This window comes from Centropristis striata, chromosome 23 (genome assembly GCF_030273125.1).
Source record: "Centropristis striata isolate RG_2023a ecotype Rhode Island chromosome 23, C.striata_1.0, whole genome shotgun sequence".
Classification (NCBI taxonomy): domain Eukaryota; kingdom Metazoa; phylum Chordata; class Actinopteri; order Perciformes; family Serranidae; genus Centropristis; species Centropristis striata.
In genome coordinates, this window is record NC_081539.1 from 17,752,106 (window position 1) to 17,773,057 (window position 20,952).

General features: G+C 40.6%; 1 protein-coding gene across 2 annotated transcripts in view; it reads left to right on the top strand.

Annotated features, from left to right (window-relative positions):
- The window catches only part of c23h8orf34 (chromosome 23 C8orf34 homolog), a 74,096-nt gene that overhangs the window by 43,009 nt on the left and 10,135 nt on the right, over window positions 1-20,952 (top strand). For both annotated transcript variants that reach the window (XM_059327231.1, XM_059327232.1), the window contains exons 8-11: window positions 2,534-2,669; window positions 8,754-8,839; window positions 8,961-9,034; window positions 18,882-19,008. In XM_059327231.1, coding sequence (XP_059183214.1) covers window positions 2,534-2,669; window positions 8,754-8,839; window positions 8,961-9,034; window positions 18,882-19,008 — 423 coding nt within the window. The remainder of the gene's footprint in view (window positions 1-2,533; window positions 2,670-8,753; window positions 8,840-8,960; window positions 9,035-18,881; window positions 19,009-20,952) is intronic.

The following is a 20,952-nucleotide window of genomic DNA, read 5'->3' on the forward strand; positions in this document are numbered from 1 at the left end:
TTTTGCTATTTAATGCAAGCTGCAGCCTCGCGAGTGAATGTTTCCAAGTGTCAAGTAATGATTTGCATCAAAGGCTATGACCCAAAGAAAATCTGGCATGCCACATTAGTCAGTCGCCAAAAGAAGGGAAATGGTTAGAAGTGGGATTGGACGAAGAGAAAAGAGGAGAAGGTGAAGGCCCAGATTGTAGCAGTTCCCACGACCAGCAAATCACTCAAATCGCTCGTGGCTGTCGCTGCCTTGCCCCCCTGCCCCCCTCCCCCTAATACAAACTGTGATGAATGGGACATTTAATATTGCCTTGCTTTAGGGAATAACTGGAATGTATCTGTCCTTCTCAAAATGCTAAAACCACACTCGTTCTCAGGGGCCTGGACACTGACTGACTGATGCATGTGATCAACATGTAAGAGAAGCAGGAAACGTACACACTTTGTTGTAATTAATCAGCTGATATTGCAATGCAGTCAGAACTACTGTAGTTTCAAGTGCATCACAATAATAACATACATTCATGGGCTCTCTCAGTCTCATTATGTTCCGCTCGGAGCTGCTGAGTCAAATGCGACACCTAGTGGTACAATTTGGTCCACTGGTCTACTTCAATAGTTGGTTTAATATTAAACAGATTGAAAAGTTTATACACTAGCTCAACCATATTGATCAGAAGGTTTGTTAACTGTGTACCCGATTTTTTAAAACCACAAATGTTACCCTCATGGTGCCGTTAGAGGAAAAGATCACCAAAGTCAGTAGGATTCATCCTCTAGGGATCATGAATGTCCAAAAAATGTCCCTTCAATAGTTTTGGAGCTGTTAATTTGGGCCTCATTAATGTCCCTTTCTCCCACTAATTATTTTTTTCATGCACACTGTGGTCTGTGAAAAAGATAAACTAAGAATCGATTAACACTGCAGACTCCGCTTAGCGTATCAGGTCAGGATAGATTCACAAATGAGTGGATTAGATTGAAGCATTTACGTGTCTCATCTGAATGATTTCCTGGCACCCAAAGGAGACAGGTGAGATTTTCTGGCTCTGCGCCATGCTGATGGATTGAGGGAAAGAGTTCTCATGAGCAAGTGTCATCCAATCTAATCCAGGTGATTAGTCATGCATTCTCCTCTTTCAAGGTGTGAGGCCCATTTTTCCCCCCAAACCAGGGGCCAGGTAATTTGATCTGTCAGTGAAAAGTATCAATGTTGGTTTCAAGTGACTACACAAACACATACACAGAGACGGGCACACTGTACATTTTGTAGAAACAATGGCAGCGAGAGGCAAGAATACACTGTATGTCCTGAAGGCGACCCCCCTCATTGGCAAGGCTCCTAAATTCTTCTGGTCGAATGGAAAAGAACGGGACAAATATTGTTTTGGTGACCGGTCACAATGTCCTGCGTGATTCAGCTTGTGTTTAAAAAGCTTGACCAGCAAACTTAACCAAGTAAGAGTCCAGACACCCACTCGCTTTTCATTCTCATAACACGGAAAGTACTGCAATATGTTTTATCTCTTGAGGATGCATTCAAAACCAAAATGGTCTGGCTGATCCAGACTCTCCCCTTTTGATCCTCGGTTCTATTTAACGAACCGTTGACTTCACATTATTCTCCTTCACTGCCGTTCTTTCGTAAGTCTTGTTATTGTCGTGATTTATGCTTTGGTTCCCCCAGTACAGCGTCTATTAAAGAAACATGTATCTTTGTCTTGATGCTGAGCCTTTCATACTCGGATATGATGGCCGATGATCCTGTTTAGTCTTGTGTCACATCCAAAATTCAAACTTTTAAATGTTCCACATGGAGAGTACTGCATCAGGAACAGCTGTATTTTGAGATCAAGCAGATATCTTAGAAAAGAGAAAGACAAAAGAAAAGTTTATCAACTTGAAGTAAAATCAAACGAGCCCTTGCACCTGTTATCTGTGTAAGCATGTGTTCACATATAACTGCCGTGGCTGCAGACACAAACAGACATAGTAAGAGGTTAGGACGAACAATACTGCCGTGTCTGATACATATGGACTTCTTTAGAGGGATCTATGTGTGTGTGCTCAGGGAGTGTTTGCTCTGGAGGACACAGGGAGAGATCAGACAAAACCCAACTTCCCAGCTCAACATCTCCCTCTTACCGCTCATTTTTCTCTACCGACTTCATTGTTCTTTGTCCCCTTTCGCCCTCAGCTTGTTAACGTACCCTTCCTGTTTCGGCGCTACGATGTGGCGCTGTCATCGACTCTCCGGCATCACTCCTCATAACAAAAAGTGTTGTGTTGATGACGATTTTTTTCGTGTGTGCAAAGTGTGCGAGTGAGCACAGCAGCAGAGCCGGGACCAGAGTGTTTATTTACTGTCATGTGCTTGCTCGCTCCTTTTGCTCTGTGCAGACTGTCATCACTGGGCATCGTATTGACAAGAGAGAGACCAAAGAATGATTAATGACTGTCCTGTCTCTCTCTTGTTTTCTCTCCCTTTTCCTTCTCCTTCCCCTGTCCCTCCATGTGTCTCTTTGGCTTCCTCTCCTACTCAGAGGACCTGGATGACCTGCGGATGGAGGGTGTGACGGGCTTGGCTCCATCCGGCAGTAAGTTCAGCCAGGGACGCAGCTCCTATCAACCTGAACCACAGGCCAAAGTTACACTCAACATCTGCTCTAGGTGTGCCAGGTAAATGTTTTCACCTTCTCTTATCTGATGCCTTGGAGAGAGATTGTGTTTTTCTTTTTTAGGGATGCTTAGATCTAACTTTTTCTGGACTTTTTTGGACTACTGGGCCATCTGTTTAGCAGACCAAGGATAGTGGATGGGTGCTCCAGAGATGGACAGCTGGCTGGTTAGCTTGCTTGGTTAATCCGCCATGCTTTCATGCTACACTAGATATACATTTTCTGAATTATTATTTATTATTTAAATAATGAAATGGTTAAAAAAAATATATATATATTTTAAATGCAGCATCAAATTGGTCAAAACAGGAACAGGAATCAAATGTCCAGTCTATAATGTATTTAGTATATAAACATATAATTGAATTGAATAAACTGACCCCATTAGTCATGTTTCCGTCAAAAAATATTTGCATGAGGAAAGGGTGATGGAAACAACAAAATTTGATAAGACTTCAGAAAATGCACATAAAGGTTTTTATGCTAGATTGTGGTGTTTTTTGTCTTTTTTGAAAAATAGTTAATTGTAAATGGGAGATGTAAACGCTTTCTCCAAGTTCAAAGTTCTGATGTAGTGAACATTTAACTCACATGACTGATCAACTGTTAACACTCTGCCGGAAAACCCCAAAAAAGAAGAAGAAACTGTTTCTTGGCGTCTTCTCTCTGATTAGCGACTTCTTTTTGTTGTTGTTTTTTCTCGCACGCGCAATATCTTCTTCTACTGTTCACTGACGGAGTAGCCTACAGCAATACATTTCACCACCATCTTCTGAACAAAGTATGTTTTTGCAGCTTTGTTTGTTCGCTCTAAACCAGTTGATGGAAATGTCCCTAATTTGCATTTTCTTTCACGTGAAGTTTAAAAATATCCCTTCAAAATTCGCTTTGACTTTAATGGAAACACGGCAACCGTCAGCGATACCCGATGCAGCTTTTATCAGCCCCATACTGATTTTAAGCAGCACAGCTCTGTAAAGTTTTTCTAGGGGCTTAAAGGAATAGTTCAACATTTTGGGAAACTCATTTATTTGCTTTCTTGCCAAGAACTTTGAGAATGGATAGATATCACTCTCATGTCTGTCTAGTAAATAAACCAGCAGCCAGCCAGCAGTCTGTTGGCTCAGCTAATCATACCAACTTGTATCAATTTTCTCATCTAACTCTCATCCAGAAAGCAAATAAGTGTATTTCCCAGAATGTCAAACTACCGCTGCAAGGCTTTAAATTATATTAATTCAAATCAATGTTAGCTATGGTAAAGTCATGGTTATTACTGTAATCGATTATTTTCCTTCCATTATCTGAGCTTGTTTCTACCCCGGGTCATGACTCCTCCTGGTGCCCTCCGCTCCCCCACCCACTCTCTCTGCATCTGTATCAGAGGCAGCACACCACCACATTCTTAACAGGGAATAATATCATATCTGAAGCATTCCGGTGTTGCTTGTTTTCACAAATCAGCCCAAGCACTGATAATCATCTCCATTATCACCCTTTCTGTCTTTATCACAGTTTTTCTCTTGTGACACATTTCCTGTTGCCTCTGATCCCCAGCATCACATTTCTAAGTGCTGGGTGTGATACCACAGGCAGGTGTGGGCAGGACTCTTCCTTGATGCCAGTCAGAGATAAACGGGTATCTGTTCGATGAGACGGCGGGCACACATCTGCCTGCACGCTCTCTTCTGTTTGGGGTTTGGAATTTGTTTGTTTCCTACTCTTCTTTCATTCACGCTGCTTATCAGTTTCACTCCACGCTCAAGCTGCGGGATGTTGTCAGACTTCTGCAGGAGGATGAATGGTATCAGTGGATTTTTTGCTGGCAGTTTATTGACTGGATGTTTTTAGGCGAATGGTTTATACCTTTGGCTTATTATCGAGTCCCCGGGTTGGATCGGCGGCAGAGGAAAGCGGCATCTGTATCTGGAGTCGTTCTTGGCTCATGCGCTCACTTTTTTTCGTGACTGAAATGTCAGACATCTGTTCTCCCTCTCTGTCTTCAGTCCAGATTCTTGCTTCGTCCTCTATAACCTGACCACAAAATCCTCCACAAGTTTTATTGGCGTAGGAGTCGTCGGTCTTTCATAGTCATTTTTGGTGAGTGTAAGGGCCATAAACAGATCACTAAGCTGGAAAAGTGTTGCACGCATGGTATGCCGTTTGTGCTGTTCTGGACAATTCTGAAATCAGGAGTGTTGCAGGAGTATCACACATATTCATGAAACATGTGCATGCATGTCTTCGCACGCACAGAATGCCTCTGTGAACAGACAGCGGAGGCAGAGGTCAGGGAGCAACGAGGAGAGGGACGGTCCTAACACGGACTTTATGCTGCATGCATTAGCACTCCATCTTGATGGGATTACCAGAAACACCTTTCAGACATGGCTCAATATGGGGCCAACCTTTAAACGGACTCCTTAGAACTCTAACATATGTGGCACCTTTATGTTTCACACCTGCAGACAGCACTACTGTACAGATGTGACCTGGCTGAACCTACTTTTCAGTTTAGTGTTCAAAATCAAGGCCTGAAAAAGACTAAGCAGATTCTTTCTGATATGATATAATTCTCACTAAAGATAATCGAGTGTTGCTCGGCCCTGTTGGAACACTGACCCAGGTTGGACAAGCATTCCTCACATACCCGTCACCTCTCGCGCAAACACATTCAGCTCCTTCTTTTCACATGTGAGCTCTTCTGGGTCAGTGAGGTCCAGCTTTCTGTGCATGACACTTTTGTTAAAAGCATGCACACCGTATTCACTCCCTCTAGTTGTTTAAGCAGTCAAACAAGGCCGAGCTTCTTGGCTTTACCATGTACCACCCAAAGCCAAAGGGAAGGTGACGCTTGCTTTCACACCCACAGCGTGAAGGCGACAACCCGATTTCTCCCCTGCGAGCATTTATTAATTTCCAGCAGCACTCCTGTATGTTACTGCGTTTAAGATCCACCTGTAATAGTACGGGCAAAGGCCATAAGAGGAAAATTTAAACTACACTGATAATAACATCATACAGGAAAAACATATTGTAAAAAACACTTTGAAGGAGTAGATTGTGAAGAGAAAATGCAATATTCGCCAATTTGGATTCCTGAATTGGTGTTTATTTACTTTTAATTGAGATAATTTGTGGAATCTTTAATTATTTTTTAAAAGATTCATAGTGTATGTAATTTGATATATTATTTATACTGTAAATAGTTATATGTATATATTATCTTAATGCATAATGACAAATCCATCCATTTTCTGCCACAGAATAAGCAAAGTATTCCAGACATCTCTCACCCTAGCAACATTTTATAGCTCTTCCTGGAGAACCTTGAGGAGTTTCCTGCCAGATAAGATATATACTGTCTCTCTCGTGTTCTGGCTCTACCTCAGGGCCAACTATCATTTATATGGGCAGGCAAAACCTCTAAGCGCCCAGGAGGCATCCTGATGAGATGCCCGAACCACCTTAACTGGCCCCTTTCGACGAAAAGGAGCTATTCCGAGCTCCCTCCGGATATCTGAGTTCCTCACCCAATCTCTAAGGCTGAGCCCACCCGGTGTATGGAGGAAACTCATTTCAGCCACTTGTATCCACAATCTCATTCTTTCGGTCACTATTCAAAGCTTATGACAACAACTGAGGGTCGGAACATAGAGGGACTAGTAAATTGAGATGCTTCGCTCCCTCTTCACTCGTGAACTTAAAACTTCTTCACTTGGGCCAGTAACTCACTCCCAAACCCAACATAAACACTTTTCAGCCGGCTGATCCCAAGCTGATTTTTTTCCTCCCCCAGCCTTTAGACACCTTCCCCAGCCATTGTCCTTTCTCCTTTGCTTCTGTCCAAACACTGTCCACACCACCAAACAGTCCAGTCAGCCTGTGTGGCTCCTAACCAGCTGTGGCAGGTCAGGAAACACGGCGCTTCCTCTGGCCTCTCTGCTGGTCGGCTTAAGTGTAAAGTGCCGTGCGGCCTGTGTGTTGTGGGCATGCCTCTGTCTCTCGGGCTACAGCTGCGGTCGCACCAGCATTTCATCCGCCTCCTTCTTGCGCCCGATCGGTCGTCTTTAATGGCTATGTGCTGCTGCCACAAAACCTCCTGTGTGCAAACGCATCCCAGATCTTGGGCACAGTCCGGAGGAGTTGGTGGTGCGGTCCAAGGAAATGGATAGATCTCCACAAACCTCTTCTGGGCTTGTAGTTCTCATTAAATTAATTGCTTTCATATCAGGAATGCACTGAGGGAATAGTAGTCAGGACTTGCGGCTATGAGCAGCTTTTGTTCAGAGAATGGGAAGGCCTTGTGATAGTCATCTTGGGTACTTTTTAATAGTCTTATAAAGAGCATTAAAGAGACGGAGAGACAAGGCGAAGGATGTATAAAGAAGGAAAGAAACAAAATACACTTTTAAAAGCAGTGTTCTGCTTTTCTCCTCATTGTAGAGGTAGAAACCAAGAGGCCCTGCGGCTACGACGGAATGCAGCCGCGCCATAAAAGCGAATGGATTGCTTTCCTTTTGTCTTCAGCTAATGGCTGCGCCGATGACATGGAAATAGCATGCAGTGAGAGCATTTGGCACTAAAGCAGTGTGTAATTACAGTTAATATGGTATGATTTACACTCGTTAAAAATATGCTTTAGAAAAATAAATGCTGTGTTTAATTCCATGCTGATGTTCGAGTGTGTGAATGAGCATAAAAGCAGCGAAAAGCCACGTGTAGCATGTTTATCTTCCCGTTGTGAAGGTATTTCAATCACTGTTTGTCTTTCACCCACAGTATACTTTCCTATCTCAGGGAAACTTAAATCTTTTAGTACCTTAAGGAGACAGCCAAATCTCTCAGACCCGCTTCCAATTCAGTCCAAACATATCTTTGAGAGAAAAAAGCTATAGGGGCTTGGAACACATTGTGATAAAGAACAGTAACTGGATGATTTAAGGGGAAACAGAATGTGTGCGTCAGCTTTTTAGTTTTGCTGCGTCAGTCAGCACAGTGAAATGGAATGAATGCATTACTTTGATTTCACGTCAACATACTAAAGGATATTTCAGATTTATTTCCAGCAAGCTGCAATGAAGAGATTCGTGGCCATAAACTGACCCTCATGTTCTTCTTTTCTTGTTTATCCCAGATTTCACAGCAGAGATCATAAACTCACTGAACACTTCCTCTTTGTCTCATCACTGATAGCTAAAAGACAAGCAAGTCTCTTATTTGGCATTCTCCATCTAGCATTCATTTTCCAAACAAACATTGCATTGTTGTGGCTAAAAAAGAATGTTTTTCAAAGGTGATTTAAACCTCATAACCCCATAAAGCCGCTGGCAGGTTTGAAGGGAGTGCTCTCTTTAAAACAATTACACCATTATCATAGCTAGAAAGTGCAAAAACAGAAACTTTTTTGTCAGATTTTCACATTTTCCGACGGTCCTTTGACAAATTTTCCGTAACGAATGCTTTCGTCTGGAAAAATAACCAACTCTGAGCTTGAAAAATCACCTTATTTGACATATTTTGCTAAAAATATAACATTTGCACTAACCAGATCCTGTTAAAACATTAAATTCAATGACCCTCAGTCCAACTCGACAGCTTTGAATGACTCAGCTGAGAGTTACAGTCACAATATTTTGTGAAAATCTGACTGAACTTTGGCTGTTTACACAGGGCAGAGAGGAGAGGACAAGATAAATTGTAAGTAAAAGATTGTAAAAGTAGAAATAGTTTAATATGTATGGCATGTAGAGCCACGGTGTTTCCAATATTGGTAACACTTGTGGGCACTTGGATGAATGTTGATTTATAGATTCCAGTTTTTCCAACAAAATTATCAAAATATATTATCTTATTTTGTCTTTTTCTATGATTTGTGGCATTATAACAGTGTTTTACTTTTCGCCAAAGACATTTTTAAGGTTTTCCCTACTTCTGTCCATGATTGTGCTGTTAAACAGATATATTGCAGTGAAAAAAACAATGACAAAGTGAGTAAAATGTGACAGGAACAAAACCAGAACTGTGAAGCACACTTGACTGCCAATGCTTAGATTAGTCTATTTGTATTTCTTGTTGTTTCTAGGTTGCAGGGCGACAGTTTATCAGACACCAGATCTGAAGAGGAGCACAGGCCTCACATATCTGAACAAGCTGTACCAGACATCTCCTGTAAGTCGATAAAAACACGGTTCAATTTTTTTTTTTTTTTTGACATTTTCCTTTCACATTTTTGTGGTCTCACGGTCTCCTCTGTGTCTTTTTCTGTTTGTGTGTGTGTCGTCTGGAGCAGCTCCATTGCCCGGGGTGGACACAGTGGCGGGACGGTTGCAGGAATGCGAGGCCTTGTCTCAGATGTCAGGCTCTGTAAGTGTCCTCCCTGCATCCATCACCAGACAATTAAGATCACTTTACAGCCATCAATTACCACGTCGCTCTCTCCTCCTCGGCCTCTATTGTCCCAGAGTGAGCGAAAAACCACCTCAAGCCTCTCGTTAATAGGACAAAACTGATCCATCTTTATGCAGGCAAATTTCAGCTTACACAACAGTTGATAATGCTGAATAAGTGATAGATATCTCCCTATATCACTTTGCTTCCCTCTCAGGGCAATTGTGTGCGATCTGAAAGGATTAAAAAGAAAAGAATATCTAGTAACACAAGGACAATTGTGGACAATTTAGAAGTTTTATACAATAGGCCTAAATATTTATGGGTTACAGGAGTACACACAGTTTTGTTTAACAGCAGGTTTGCGTGATAACCTCACATGCTTCTGGGGAGAAATCTATAGAGGCCTAATGTGCTACACACCAGACTCACACACAGGCAGACACTCACATGCTGTTAATAAAGCGGTCAGCTAAGACGCCGGTACCTTTTGTATAATTACCACCCAAAAAAAGCCGATACCTTTTTTTATAATTGCCCAATCCAAGTGTTAGACAAGGCTTTTACGGCATGTTTTAAAGAAAGAAAGGGGCTTTGGAGCCAAAGCATTGCTCCGTGTGTGGAGCAGATGCAGAGAGGCTCCAGACTAACTGGGAGCAGACTTTGAGAGACTGAAGGACCTGTTGAATCAAAGCCTGTAGTCGGAAGTCTCATGGATTAAGCCAAATACTCCAGCCAGTATCCATAAAGTAGAGAAACTGTGCACCACATTCGTTTTTACTACTCGTTTTCAAAGTTATAGATGAGATTTAAGCAGATTAAGAGGAGACACTACAGGTGATTAGGGTCATTTTTTTAACTAATGGATATCACCAAGAAACATCCCCAGTTTGTTATTTACATTAAGAGATTTTTTTTTCATTGCGTTTTCTGAAATTGTATATTTAGATATATAATATATATTTTTATGGTGTTTGACAGTATTTTCTGTCATTCTTTTAGGAACAAAATGTCATATAAATCAGGGTATGAATGATATAGAGACGAACCCCTCTGTGCAAACCTTCAGAATATAGTTAGGAATAAAACGGAAAGCTTGGTGTATGTAAGTGAAGCTAAAGTTGAGATTTATGGCTCAGAGCATGAGAATAATACTCATTTTGAGAAAAACTTAAGCCTTTAAAGATTTCATACATTTTTAATGAAAAAAACTATTTAAAGACAAAACATTGATTGGTATTCATAGCAACAATAATATAGAACATGTAAAACACATAATATTGTGCAGGAGAGTTGTCGCTTTCTAACGAAGCCTGTGATTTTTAGGAAAATTCTATAGGCACACATGGATAAAATGTAGTAAAATATACACCTAAATGTTTGTTTTGGATGTTTTCTTTCCACTATTCTGAAAGAAGACATGTTATGAGAGAAAAATGGCCCAAAACTTTAAAATGTAACACTGCAAGAAAAAAACGTTTCTGCCTGTAGCATCTCAACTTAATTTAGCTAATCAAGCTAAACCCGACATCCTCTTTCCCACTGACATCTACATCGAGCCACTATCCTGCAGCTGCTTACACCCAGGGACCGACCACTACATCTTCATAGGTTAAGCCCTGTCTGGCACGCTTAAGAAAAGGGTACTAATGTGTCCCATATGGAAACCACAAGTGCAAATGTCTCCTGTCATCTACTGTAGCTAATATGGCTGTTTTGTGTTTAATTGCTTATGTTTGGCTGTCCTTGAAAGGCAAATGCAATTTGTAATAGCTTGTTAGTTTAACTGGCCCTTCAGGGGCTCGTCGGCCACAATCACTAAACGGTATGGAAAAAAAATGTAATGCCTTTATGAGCTTATTTGGAAAAAACACAATGGTTAAAGTCATGAGATATACCTTGGTCTCTGTGGCGGATTGTGTTTCCTATTTTTATTTGATTTATCTCATGCAGCAATACTTGTTCGGGTAGGAAATATTAGTAAGAAAACAAGCGTCCCTTGCATTGGGAGAAAAATGTCCAGTTATTTCTTTAATATTGCAATGTCTGTTAGTGTTAAACAAAGAGTGCGTGTAACTTTCTCTAGGTTTGAAATTTTGACATCATATTTAATTATTAGCACATTTCATCATGCGTGGCTGTCGTTAAACGAAGTAGGCCTTGCATTGTACATTGCCCTGGTTTGGGCAGTAAAAGGTTGGTGATGTTGGAAAGTAAACACTGTTAATGGTTATCATTATTAGTCCAACAGGCCCCCTGCCTCTGCCAGCTCCTTTAGGTGATAATTGCCTCATAAAGACAAATACTTTCCTAAAGCAATCGCCAGAGCAAATTCCCCAAGAAGTCCTTCTATAGTTTCCTTTGTAAGTGTTAAGTGATACGTTTTAATCAAATTTAGCTAAGTGTGGAGTTGTATGGGTGTTACCTTCATAAAATCTGCCAGGGGAAATTGTTAATTTGCATGGTAGAAATAAGATAATTAGTGTGATGCAATATGCCATGTGTATGATACAAGGCAGAGCCGCTTTGGTGGCTTATTTTTGTTTCCAGGGGAATGTTGGCAGAGGTTCAGCCGATACACTGTATGGCTTTTTATATTTGGCACCAGTCTGCTCTCCACACCTCCACAGTTATGCCTGCATGCTTATCCTCTGTGAAAATCTGTTATTTCATGGCATAACTCTAGTGCAGTTTTACTACTCCAAAGGTTTGTTTAGGATTTTAGCAGTTTCCATTCATTTGGCATCTGCAAGCTGTGCCAAAATGATTATGTTTGTGCTGGTGTCCTTATCACCCGCAATTACAACTATTCAGTTTCACCCTAAAATAAGTTGTATGGGGTGGTACATTTAATTTTTTTGTGCTAGTATCACTGCCAGGGGCAAGTCAAAAACACTATTCATGGGGTCGCATGGAGACTAAATGGTGGCAGACATATCTTAACTTTACTCAAAAGTGTTAAACATTATTGTGTGACTGAAACGGTGGGATTAGAAATCCATACATTTATTTATTTCCTAAAAATCTAACATTTTCTAGACTTTTTTTTCAGTGAAAGAGAAATGTCTTTTTTCATTGAGCACAAACATTTTCTTCTCTTTTACCAATTCTCTTTTTATTGAAAATAGAAATTCACTTTCGTACATTTTTTATTGTATACTTAGCACATTGTTCTTACAAACCACATAGTAAGATAAATGGTGAGGCACGAGATGAATAAAAATATAATAATAATTATAATAATGTTAATGCAAAAAAGTAATAATAGTAAAATAAGAAATAAGAGTATGTACTGATAACGAATCAATTATATTCTATTCAGTTTCCTTCATTTTCAGAAAGTGAACGTAAACTTAACCATACATATTCAGACAGGACAAAAATGAACATAAACATTTCCCATGTACATGTGGTCATAACTGATCCTCCACAGAGCACTGCAGCTGCCAGATAGATCGATAGCTCACACAGTACAGTAAGGACAAACAATAAAAGTCGGTGCTAAAGAAAAATGGAACAAAAGTAAGATGCATAGATCAATAAATACATTACTGAGAGTGTTAAAGAAACATTGTGACTAATAGCTAGTACTGTATATTTTAGCTGCCCCAGAGGTTAAACACTGTACGAGCACTAATTGAACATTATGAGTTCCTGTAAATAATCCTCCCTGTTGGGCGATTATATGATCATGATTAGTGATCGCGATAAATTTCAGGTTGATTATGGTGATCAGCTGTGAGCATATTTACTCGATCAAACCTGACGGAAATGTGCGTGACAACAGCCAATCGGAGTTTTCCTGCTTCCCTACTGTTTGTAATTTGCTGGAGAAGTAAACAGAAAGACAGAACGTGTAGCTAAATGGAAGCTGAGGGCAACGAAATAGATGTCAGTCATGATGTCAGTCAAGGAGGTACAAGTGAATGTTGGAATAGAGCAAAGGAAATTACAATCTATCTGCCGCTGTATCGAGAGAAAACTAACATTCACAGCACAGTAATTCACACACAGGTATGGTGCATTCAATAGCATCATAATGGCTATGGTGGATTCACAAGCGCTGGACATGAAAACTTACAGAGAAACAAGTTATAACTGAATGGAACTTAGTTCATTAAACATTTTGACAAACATTGTAGGCTTTCTAACAACAACAAATCTGTTTAATCATTTGAAGAAGTACCACCCAAGTGATTATGCAGAAAGCATGTTCAGTACAGATGCTATAAAACTGTCAGTTTAAAAACAACATAAAAAATTGTGATAATAATCAAGTTTGGACGATGAAAAAATATATTGAGATCTTTTTTTTTTTTTGCCATATCGCCCAGCCCTACTCTAGTTTGTCCTTTACTAGTTTTCACCCATTTGGGCCCAACACTTAATTTTCTCTCTTGGCTGTTCTTCTGGTGCTGCTGTAGAATAGACAGTACGTCGTACCTGTCTTGGTAATGCTAGAATAAAAGTCTAACTGTGTTATTGTCAATATCCTGTTTGCTAACTCAGCGGTTGGGCCGGTGAGCCTATGAGCCCTGTATACAGTTCATAAAATCCATTAGGTGATTGTGCTGTGAGCCAAACAACAGGAACTCATTAAAAAGTGGAGTGTTACTGCTCACATCCCGAATCCTCCGGTGGCTATGCAGGCTAGAAGTGGCTAGAACAGCAGAACCAGTTACCTGAAAAACATACTGCATCTCTTGTATCCTACAGTTAAACATCAACCAATTTGAGGATTTGATTTTGACAGGAAAAAAATACACTTCTGCTAGTTTTGATCCAGCGAATACAGTCTATAAAACAATTAAATAACCTAATACAGGTGGCCTGTGCTCATGTGCTGAATGAGAGATGATCTCTCCCTGCATGTTTGAAAAGTCGGTATTCAGTATAATCAAAAACCGTGTTGTTTTGGTTAGAATAAAAAGAAACAACCCTGTGCTGCAATACTCAATGTTCTGTATCTCACTCATGTGCAGATCAAATCCTTATGCTGACAAGTTCACATCTGCCAGGATGTTGTCTTCTTCGCTGAACCTGATTTGATAAAAGCAGTATTTGCTGGGCTACATCATGCAGCATGGACTGAGCTCATGAGATATAGTCTGGCTTTGCAAAGTGGCGGCCATCCAGAATTCCTAAATGTGCAGATACATTTCTGAGTCCCATTCTTTTTCAATCTTCTTCATTGCTAGAGGAGGTGCTTTAGTATTGGATGAGTCATAGCACCCAAAGGAAGAGTTAGCCTTTAAAGCTATTGGGACTGAAAACATTGACCATAAAGAAACAGAACACAGACATGAGACCTGTGTGTCTATGTGTTGCATACAAAGGTGGGACCAAGTCATTGTTTTGCAAGTCACAAGTAAGTCTCAAGTCAAGTTCCAAAGTCAAGCCCGAAGTCAAGACAGGTAAGTCCCGAGTCAAGTTCCAAGTCAGGACCGACAAGTCTCAAGTCAAGACCCAAGTCCTACAGTTTGATTTTCGAGTCCTTTTAACAATAGTAGCTGAGAAGCTAACGTTAGCTCTCATCAAAACTTACCATTCTTTGTGCAACTACAAATGTCAGACGAAGTTGGAAGTTGTTGCGTCCCCATCTGTAATCTTCGACCTGCATGTTTTTACTGCAATTCATTTTTTGTTGACCACTTTGTAATTTTTATACCCAAACAAAACTATCTTTGGTATAATTTTTGCCAACTGACGACATTTTTTGACAGTTCTTCTTCATTGGTTGTCTTGCAATTTGATTGGATGGATGCTGTTGGATCAAAATAACGTGAGTAGAATTTAATTGGATGTTGTGCCGACAGCACACGTCAGACACAGCGAGAGACGCACACATTTACATTTACACAAAGAGAGATAGAGCGGTCCTTAGTAACAGACTTTTTCATCTATGGGTTTTGGGGAAAGTCTTTTCAAGTCAAAAGGCTCAAGTCCAAGTGAAGTCACAAGTAATTAAGTTCAAGTCAAGTTGCAAGTCTCTTTACATTTTGTCAAGTCGAGGCAAAAATAATCAAATTCATGACTCAAGTCCGACTCGAGTCCAAGTCATGTGACTCGAGTCCACACCTCTGGCTGTATATATGCTCCTGTGTGTGTGCATTAGTCCCTATGCTCTTCTGCCTGACCACAACAAGAGTGTCCATCTACTGTGCTTTACAAAGCCAGCAGTAGGCTCAAAGCACGTCTGAGGTCTGTGACTGCATGCACACATCCCGAGCACTTCTTGTTGTGCGGAGGGCAATGTTGAACCAAACCCCAGATTGTGGTGATTATTACTTCTGACCACACACGTATAGCTGCACACATGCAGGCTATAAAATATTTAACTCCAGACTTCCATCCTCTCTTTCTTTTTTTTTTTTGTCTTGTTTGCTCACAACATGGAATCAATTTTGCAAGAAACGAGACCCTTGTTTGTTCGCTGGGCAGAAGCATCACCAGAGGGGTTTTCCCCTTTCTCTTTAAGGTCTTTTCGATTTGTCATACTGGGAGGGAGATTATACAACTTGGGTTTTGCGCCACTGACATTAATATACTCGTAAGTCATTGCAAAATCATAATCAAAAGCCGCTCTTTATTTTTTAGATGAAAAGGCATTCCTTCTCATCTCTTTGTCTGTGTAGATTAAAGCATCCAATCTAAGCATCCAAACAAAGGGGAAGAAAAGTTCAACTCAGTTTCACTCATGTCATACATTGATCCTGATAAGGACAATAGAAGCTTTAAACTACAGTGAAGGGAATTCACTTTTCATCACGTCATTGTATCTTCATAGCATGTAATCAAGTTCATTTTTGTTTTTCTTTGTTTTTCCCCTATCTAACGTGCGATGCTTGCTGATTTGTACATGATTTTTTAATATGCACTATTATGATGCGCTGTACATGTTGACATCTTCCAGGTGACTTTGTAAGTATGTATGCCTTCGCCAAACCTGATGAAGCAACAGTCATATTTTGATCATAATGTCTGTTTATTTATTGATGTTATCTTGGGGGGTGAATTGCTTGCAGACTCAATATATCCTGTTTGTTTGCTTGGCCATGGGACTGTACAGTACCACCAGCCATCTGCAGTCTCCAGCATATATGTTCCTCATTACGGTAGTCCTTATTTTAGTGGACAGAGGAGCTTGAGGGCAGAAACAATGCAAATGTTAAACTGTGGACATTGTTGATAAGAGTAAATCTCCATATGTTAACCAGTCTCATTAAGCTGGACCGGACTTTCTTGGAGGGATAGTTTGTATTTATTGAAGTGGGGTTGTATCCACTTATACTTACTTATTCTCATACTTATCCATAGTCGGTGTATTACCTACAGTATGATCTAGATCATGGTCGACATCCACCCAGCTTGGAGAAGCAGGCAGGAGGTCTAAGCAATGGACTGCTGAGGATGGGGGCAGTGGCAGAACATATTTATTTTTCAGCTTTACTATGCTGTTGATGCTCTCTTCAAAGCCACCACACTCCATTGTCAAAAATCGTAATTTTACCTCACAGAGCACAGGAGTTGCTGATCTACCCCTGCCCAGATTATTACATTTGTTTGGGTAATCGTGTGACTTTAGTGAACCTGAACTTCCCGCAATAAATCCCACAATAATACAAACTAAACAATCTTAGTTCTGAAACCCCTGTGTTCTGTGAGGTAAAAATACTGTTTTTGACAATGGAGTCTGGTGGCTTCAAAGAGATCATAGATAACTTCAGTTCCCAATCCGAAAGGGCTGTCTGACAGCAAGGTAAAGGGGAGAAAATGTTCTAAATGTAACATACACTTAAACTGATATTTATGTTTTTTTTTAATAGTTGGAAAATGATTTTGCTGCTGCTTTCATCCTCATAGCTACATTGTTGCCTGTACCCCTGTCTGCTTCTCCAAAGTGGAGGCATATCAACTGCGATCTAGTGTAATACACTGATATGGATAATTACCTCATACAACCCCATACAAATTCCGATCCATCCCTTTAAGGCAGGGGTCTCAAACTCAAATTACCTGGGGGCCACTGGAGGCAGAATCAAAATGACCAAAAAAAAAAAGACACAAAATGACAGAAAAAATACACAAAATGACCAAAAAAAGACACTAAATTACGAAAAAAGACACAAAACGACTGAAAAACACTAAATTACTTTAAAAAGACATAAAATGACCAAAAAATTCACAATTACCAAAAAAGACACAATTATTAAAAAAGGCACAACATTATTAAAAGACACAGAATTATTTAAAAAAAAAAAAAAAGGAAAAATTACCAAAAAAAGTAAAGTGCCATTCATATAAAATTCATTCATTCATATATAATATAAAACTCACATTAAACTTTCATATCAAGGTGGGGGCCACAAAATATCTTCACGAGGGCCGCAATTGGCCCGCGGGCCGCGAGTTTGAGACCCATGCTTAAAGGCATAAAGTTCTTGTCCAGTCGAACTTTTAATAAAACCAAGGTGAAACCTTGACCTGGATGTTAAAAATAACCTCTGTAATATAACGACCTACACAGTTTAATGAAAATTATGAAAATGCACTTGGGAAACTTAAAGTAGCAAACTGTTGGTGGCCTTGTTTGCCTGAGCTGAGAGGACCCAGACTGATGATGATGTCATGCTGTTGGATTTGGGGGGATACCACCAAAGAGAAAGAAATAAAGTTGGGGAGGGGATTCAGTTGTAATGTTCAGCCCGCCTTGCTTCTTTATGAGGGCTGTAATTAAGAATTGGCTTGTGGTGTTGTGGTTCTGCTGCCACAGAACGCCTCATGTATCTGACAGGCCCAAAGATCAATGCCATGGACCCTGGGAAGTATGTTCTGTCATTTATCAGAGGATAGAAACTTGTTTTTCACCCTACCTCCTCTACAGTCCACTCCCGAGTCCTTAAAATCATAAAATGAGTAGCCTGCTTCGTCCCAGGTTCGTCTTTAAATGCTATTGGAAGACTGGACTGTATGTATATCACCACATCTCCCACAGCCGTACTCTGTGTCAGCACTTTGTCAATTCAACTCTGTCTCTCATTAAGTGCTTAGCACATCACATGATGTAAGCGTTGGCACTGGCGGTATCATAACTTATCTTGTGTAAACCAAACTTTACAGGAGGTGGAATTATGGCTGACAGATTTTTATTTCTCACCTGTGCTTGAAGCTCATGTGCACTTGGTCCCTTGGCTTAACAGATCATCTGCCCACTTGTGTCCAATCACAGAAATAAATAGGAGGATTAGGCTTGCTGCCATTACAGGCCTTGGCAACCTGAGTCTGTCTAACAAGTCCCTTTCCAAATCATTCACTTGGCCCGGAAGGCCAAAGCAGTCCCTATAAGTGATCCAATCTGCCTTTATAGAATTTATTTTCTTCCATATGCTTTGGAATATGATCATCTTCTTTTTTTTGTATAATACCACATCGTGCGCTCTTAGGGAACCATCCAAAACGTCTGATTTATTGTTTCTTAACTGCTGGTGAAGATTTGCTGCTGTCAGGCTCTTTGCCAACACGCTGGTGTGCATACAAGCTCCTATAGATTTATTGATAGTTATACAAAAATGTCCTGAACCACTACTGACAGTCTAGCGTCCCGCATTCACTAAACAGAGTGCACTGCATGTTCTACGCTTTCATCTACACTTGCTGTGGTTTCTTGTGTTTTTCTAAAGCCCATAAAATAATAATTGCCCCTTTTTTCCAGCAGATATGGCTCAGATATTTCCAGCAATAGCTGAAAATTATAGAAAGAGTTAATTGAAGGGTCTTTGTTCTAATGTGACTTTCTCTCTTTTCTGTTCTCCACGCTAACTAGCGTCAGGCTGTCTGGGAAGCTGATCTGAAGGCTGTGAGAGGTGGGAGCTCTGTCGGGCAGACGGGCCTGCTACTGGGTGACTCCCTCTTTTCTAAAGAGCTGGAGAACATGGGCAAACAGCTGGCTGGTAGGCAGTTCTGTGTGTGCATGGATGTGTGCTATGCAATTGTGCATATATATTAGTCTGTGTATGTATTAGAGGCTTTAATGGTGAATAGCATGGGTAAGTCAGATCAAATACTCTCTTGGGTATATCGAACTTAGTCTACGCGGTGCAAACATTTACACACACACACACACACACACACACACACACACACACACACACACACACACACACACACACACACACTTTAAACTACCTTATGAAATAGAAAGGGCTTTAGAGAGCACTTAGGGGCAGTGGGAGGGGGAGAGTCCAGCTAAAGAATGCACTTCTTTTGGCCAAAGGATTTTCTTTCTTAATTAAAAACTGATCTTCCTGTGAAAATGTGTCAAGACCAAATAGAAAAAGTAATTAAAATAATTTCCACAGCCCAGGAATTCATCTCAACTACGGCTTTGACAGCTTCGATCAATAAATCCGTCTCTGCTGAGTCATTTGGAAGCGATCGAAGCTTCACTGTGCCGAAGACTGATTTGGTTTGACAAAATGGAATTTGTGCAGCATTTTGGAAATCATTATTCCTAATGTAGGCTCATTTTTGACATGTGTGACGTCTGGGTGACTCAGAGACTGCTTTTGTTGTCACGATGATCAAGTGTGTATCCAGTTATGAATCAGATGAAAGCCTGGAGTTGAGGCCAGAGGGAATGTCGCCATTTACCATCATGTGTCACCCACTTGTTTGTTTATGCATGTCTTCCCACTCTGTTTGACAGCGTCACTGTCTGTAAAGACCTTGTACGCGCCTTCACATACCACACTTATTTGAAGCATATTGGTCTTTCTCAGTGAACCTATTACTGTCACCCAATGGTGGTCCCAGCTGCTCCCATTTCATCTGCTCATCCACACATCGGCGCTGAACACACTCGTTCCTTCCGTGCCGGCAGAACAAAACAGCACGTGGGGACTTAAGAGGCACTAAAAGAGAACTATTTGTGTTAACAACACACAGAGTTCTGCCCCAGAGGTCCTCAGATGGCATTAATTTCTAGTTGTTTTACGCTGTGTTACTGAATATTCAGGCTGAGGGCTCCCACCAGGCCGTTCAGTGGAGCTGTTCAACAAGCTAATTCAACTCTTTCAAGCCTTTATTAGCTGCTAATACTTTCCATGTTTGGAGCCAGGGTCTCACTTTTCATCTTATATTGTTAGCCCAATCATGTGGTTGTTAAATCACCCCTTGCCTGCCTATTGTGATACTGTAAAGTTCATGTGCACTTGGTTATTTGTTGTTGAATGATGTTATTAAATACTGTTTCATTTGAATTCAGTTTCAGCTAGGGAAGAGTATTGTTCACAGACTGTATAAAAGAGGTGGTCATAGCCACGGCGACATCACCCAATGGTTTATGGACAGGGTTTGAAGAGTTTGGCATTTTTACTGCTGCCATCATAACTTTTTGGAGCCAGAGAGTTGATATTTGGACGAGAGGGTGGAACAAGGCAGAAGTGAGAGGAGAATCTGACCACAGGGTCAACACAGGTTACCAGCCCGGCGGGGCAGGTACTGTTATAGAAAAAGCTATGGCAGTAGCTTATGCTGGGGATGGCTAGACGACTTGGTAAGCAATGTGCATCTATAACTCACGTTTACTGTAATTTTGATTTGGATGCTAATTTGGCTCACGACAACAGGCTTGAAACAAAATGTACTTGTTGTAATGTACAGCTGAACACTTTAAGGGTAACCAAAATGTTAAAATTTACTTTCATGAAATGAAGACACACTGTGAAAGGGTCAAAGTTAACCCAAAAACAAGTTCAAAGCAATTTAAATGTACACGGATACACATTCCTTTGTCTCCATCCTGATTGACCAGTCACCAGTGGTAGCAACTTGTCAATCACAAGGTAGTGTCACAATAAAGCATACCCTGCTTCATCTCTTATATTACTCTAAAC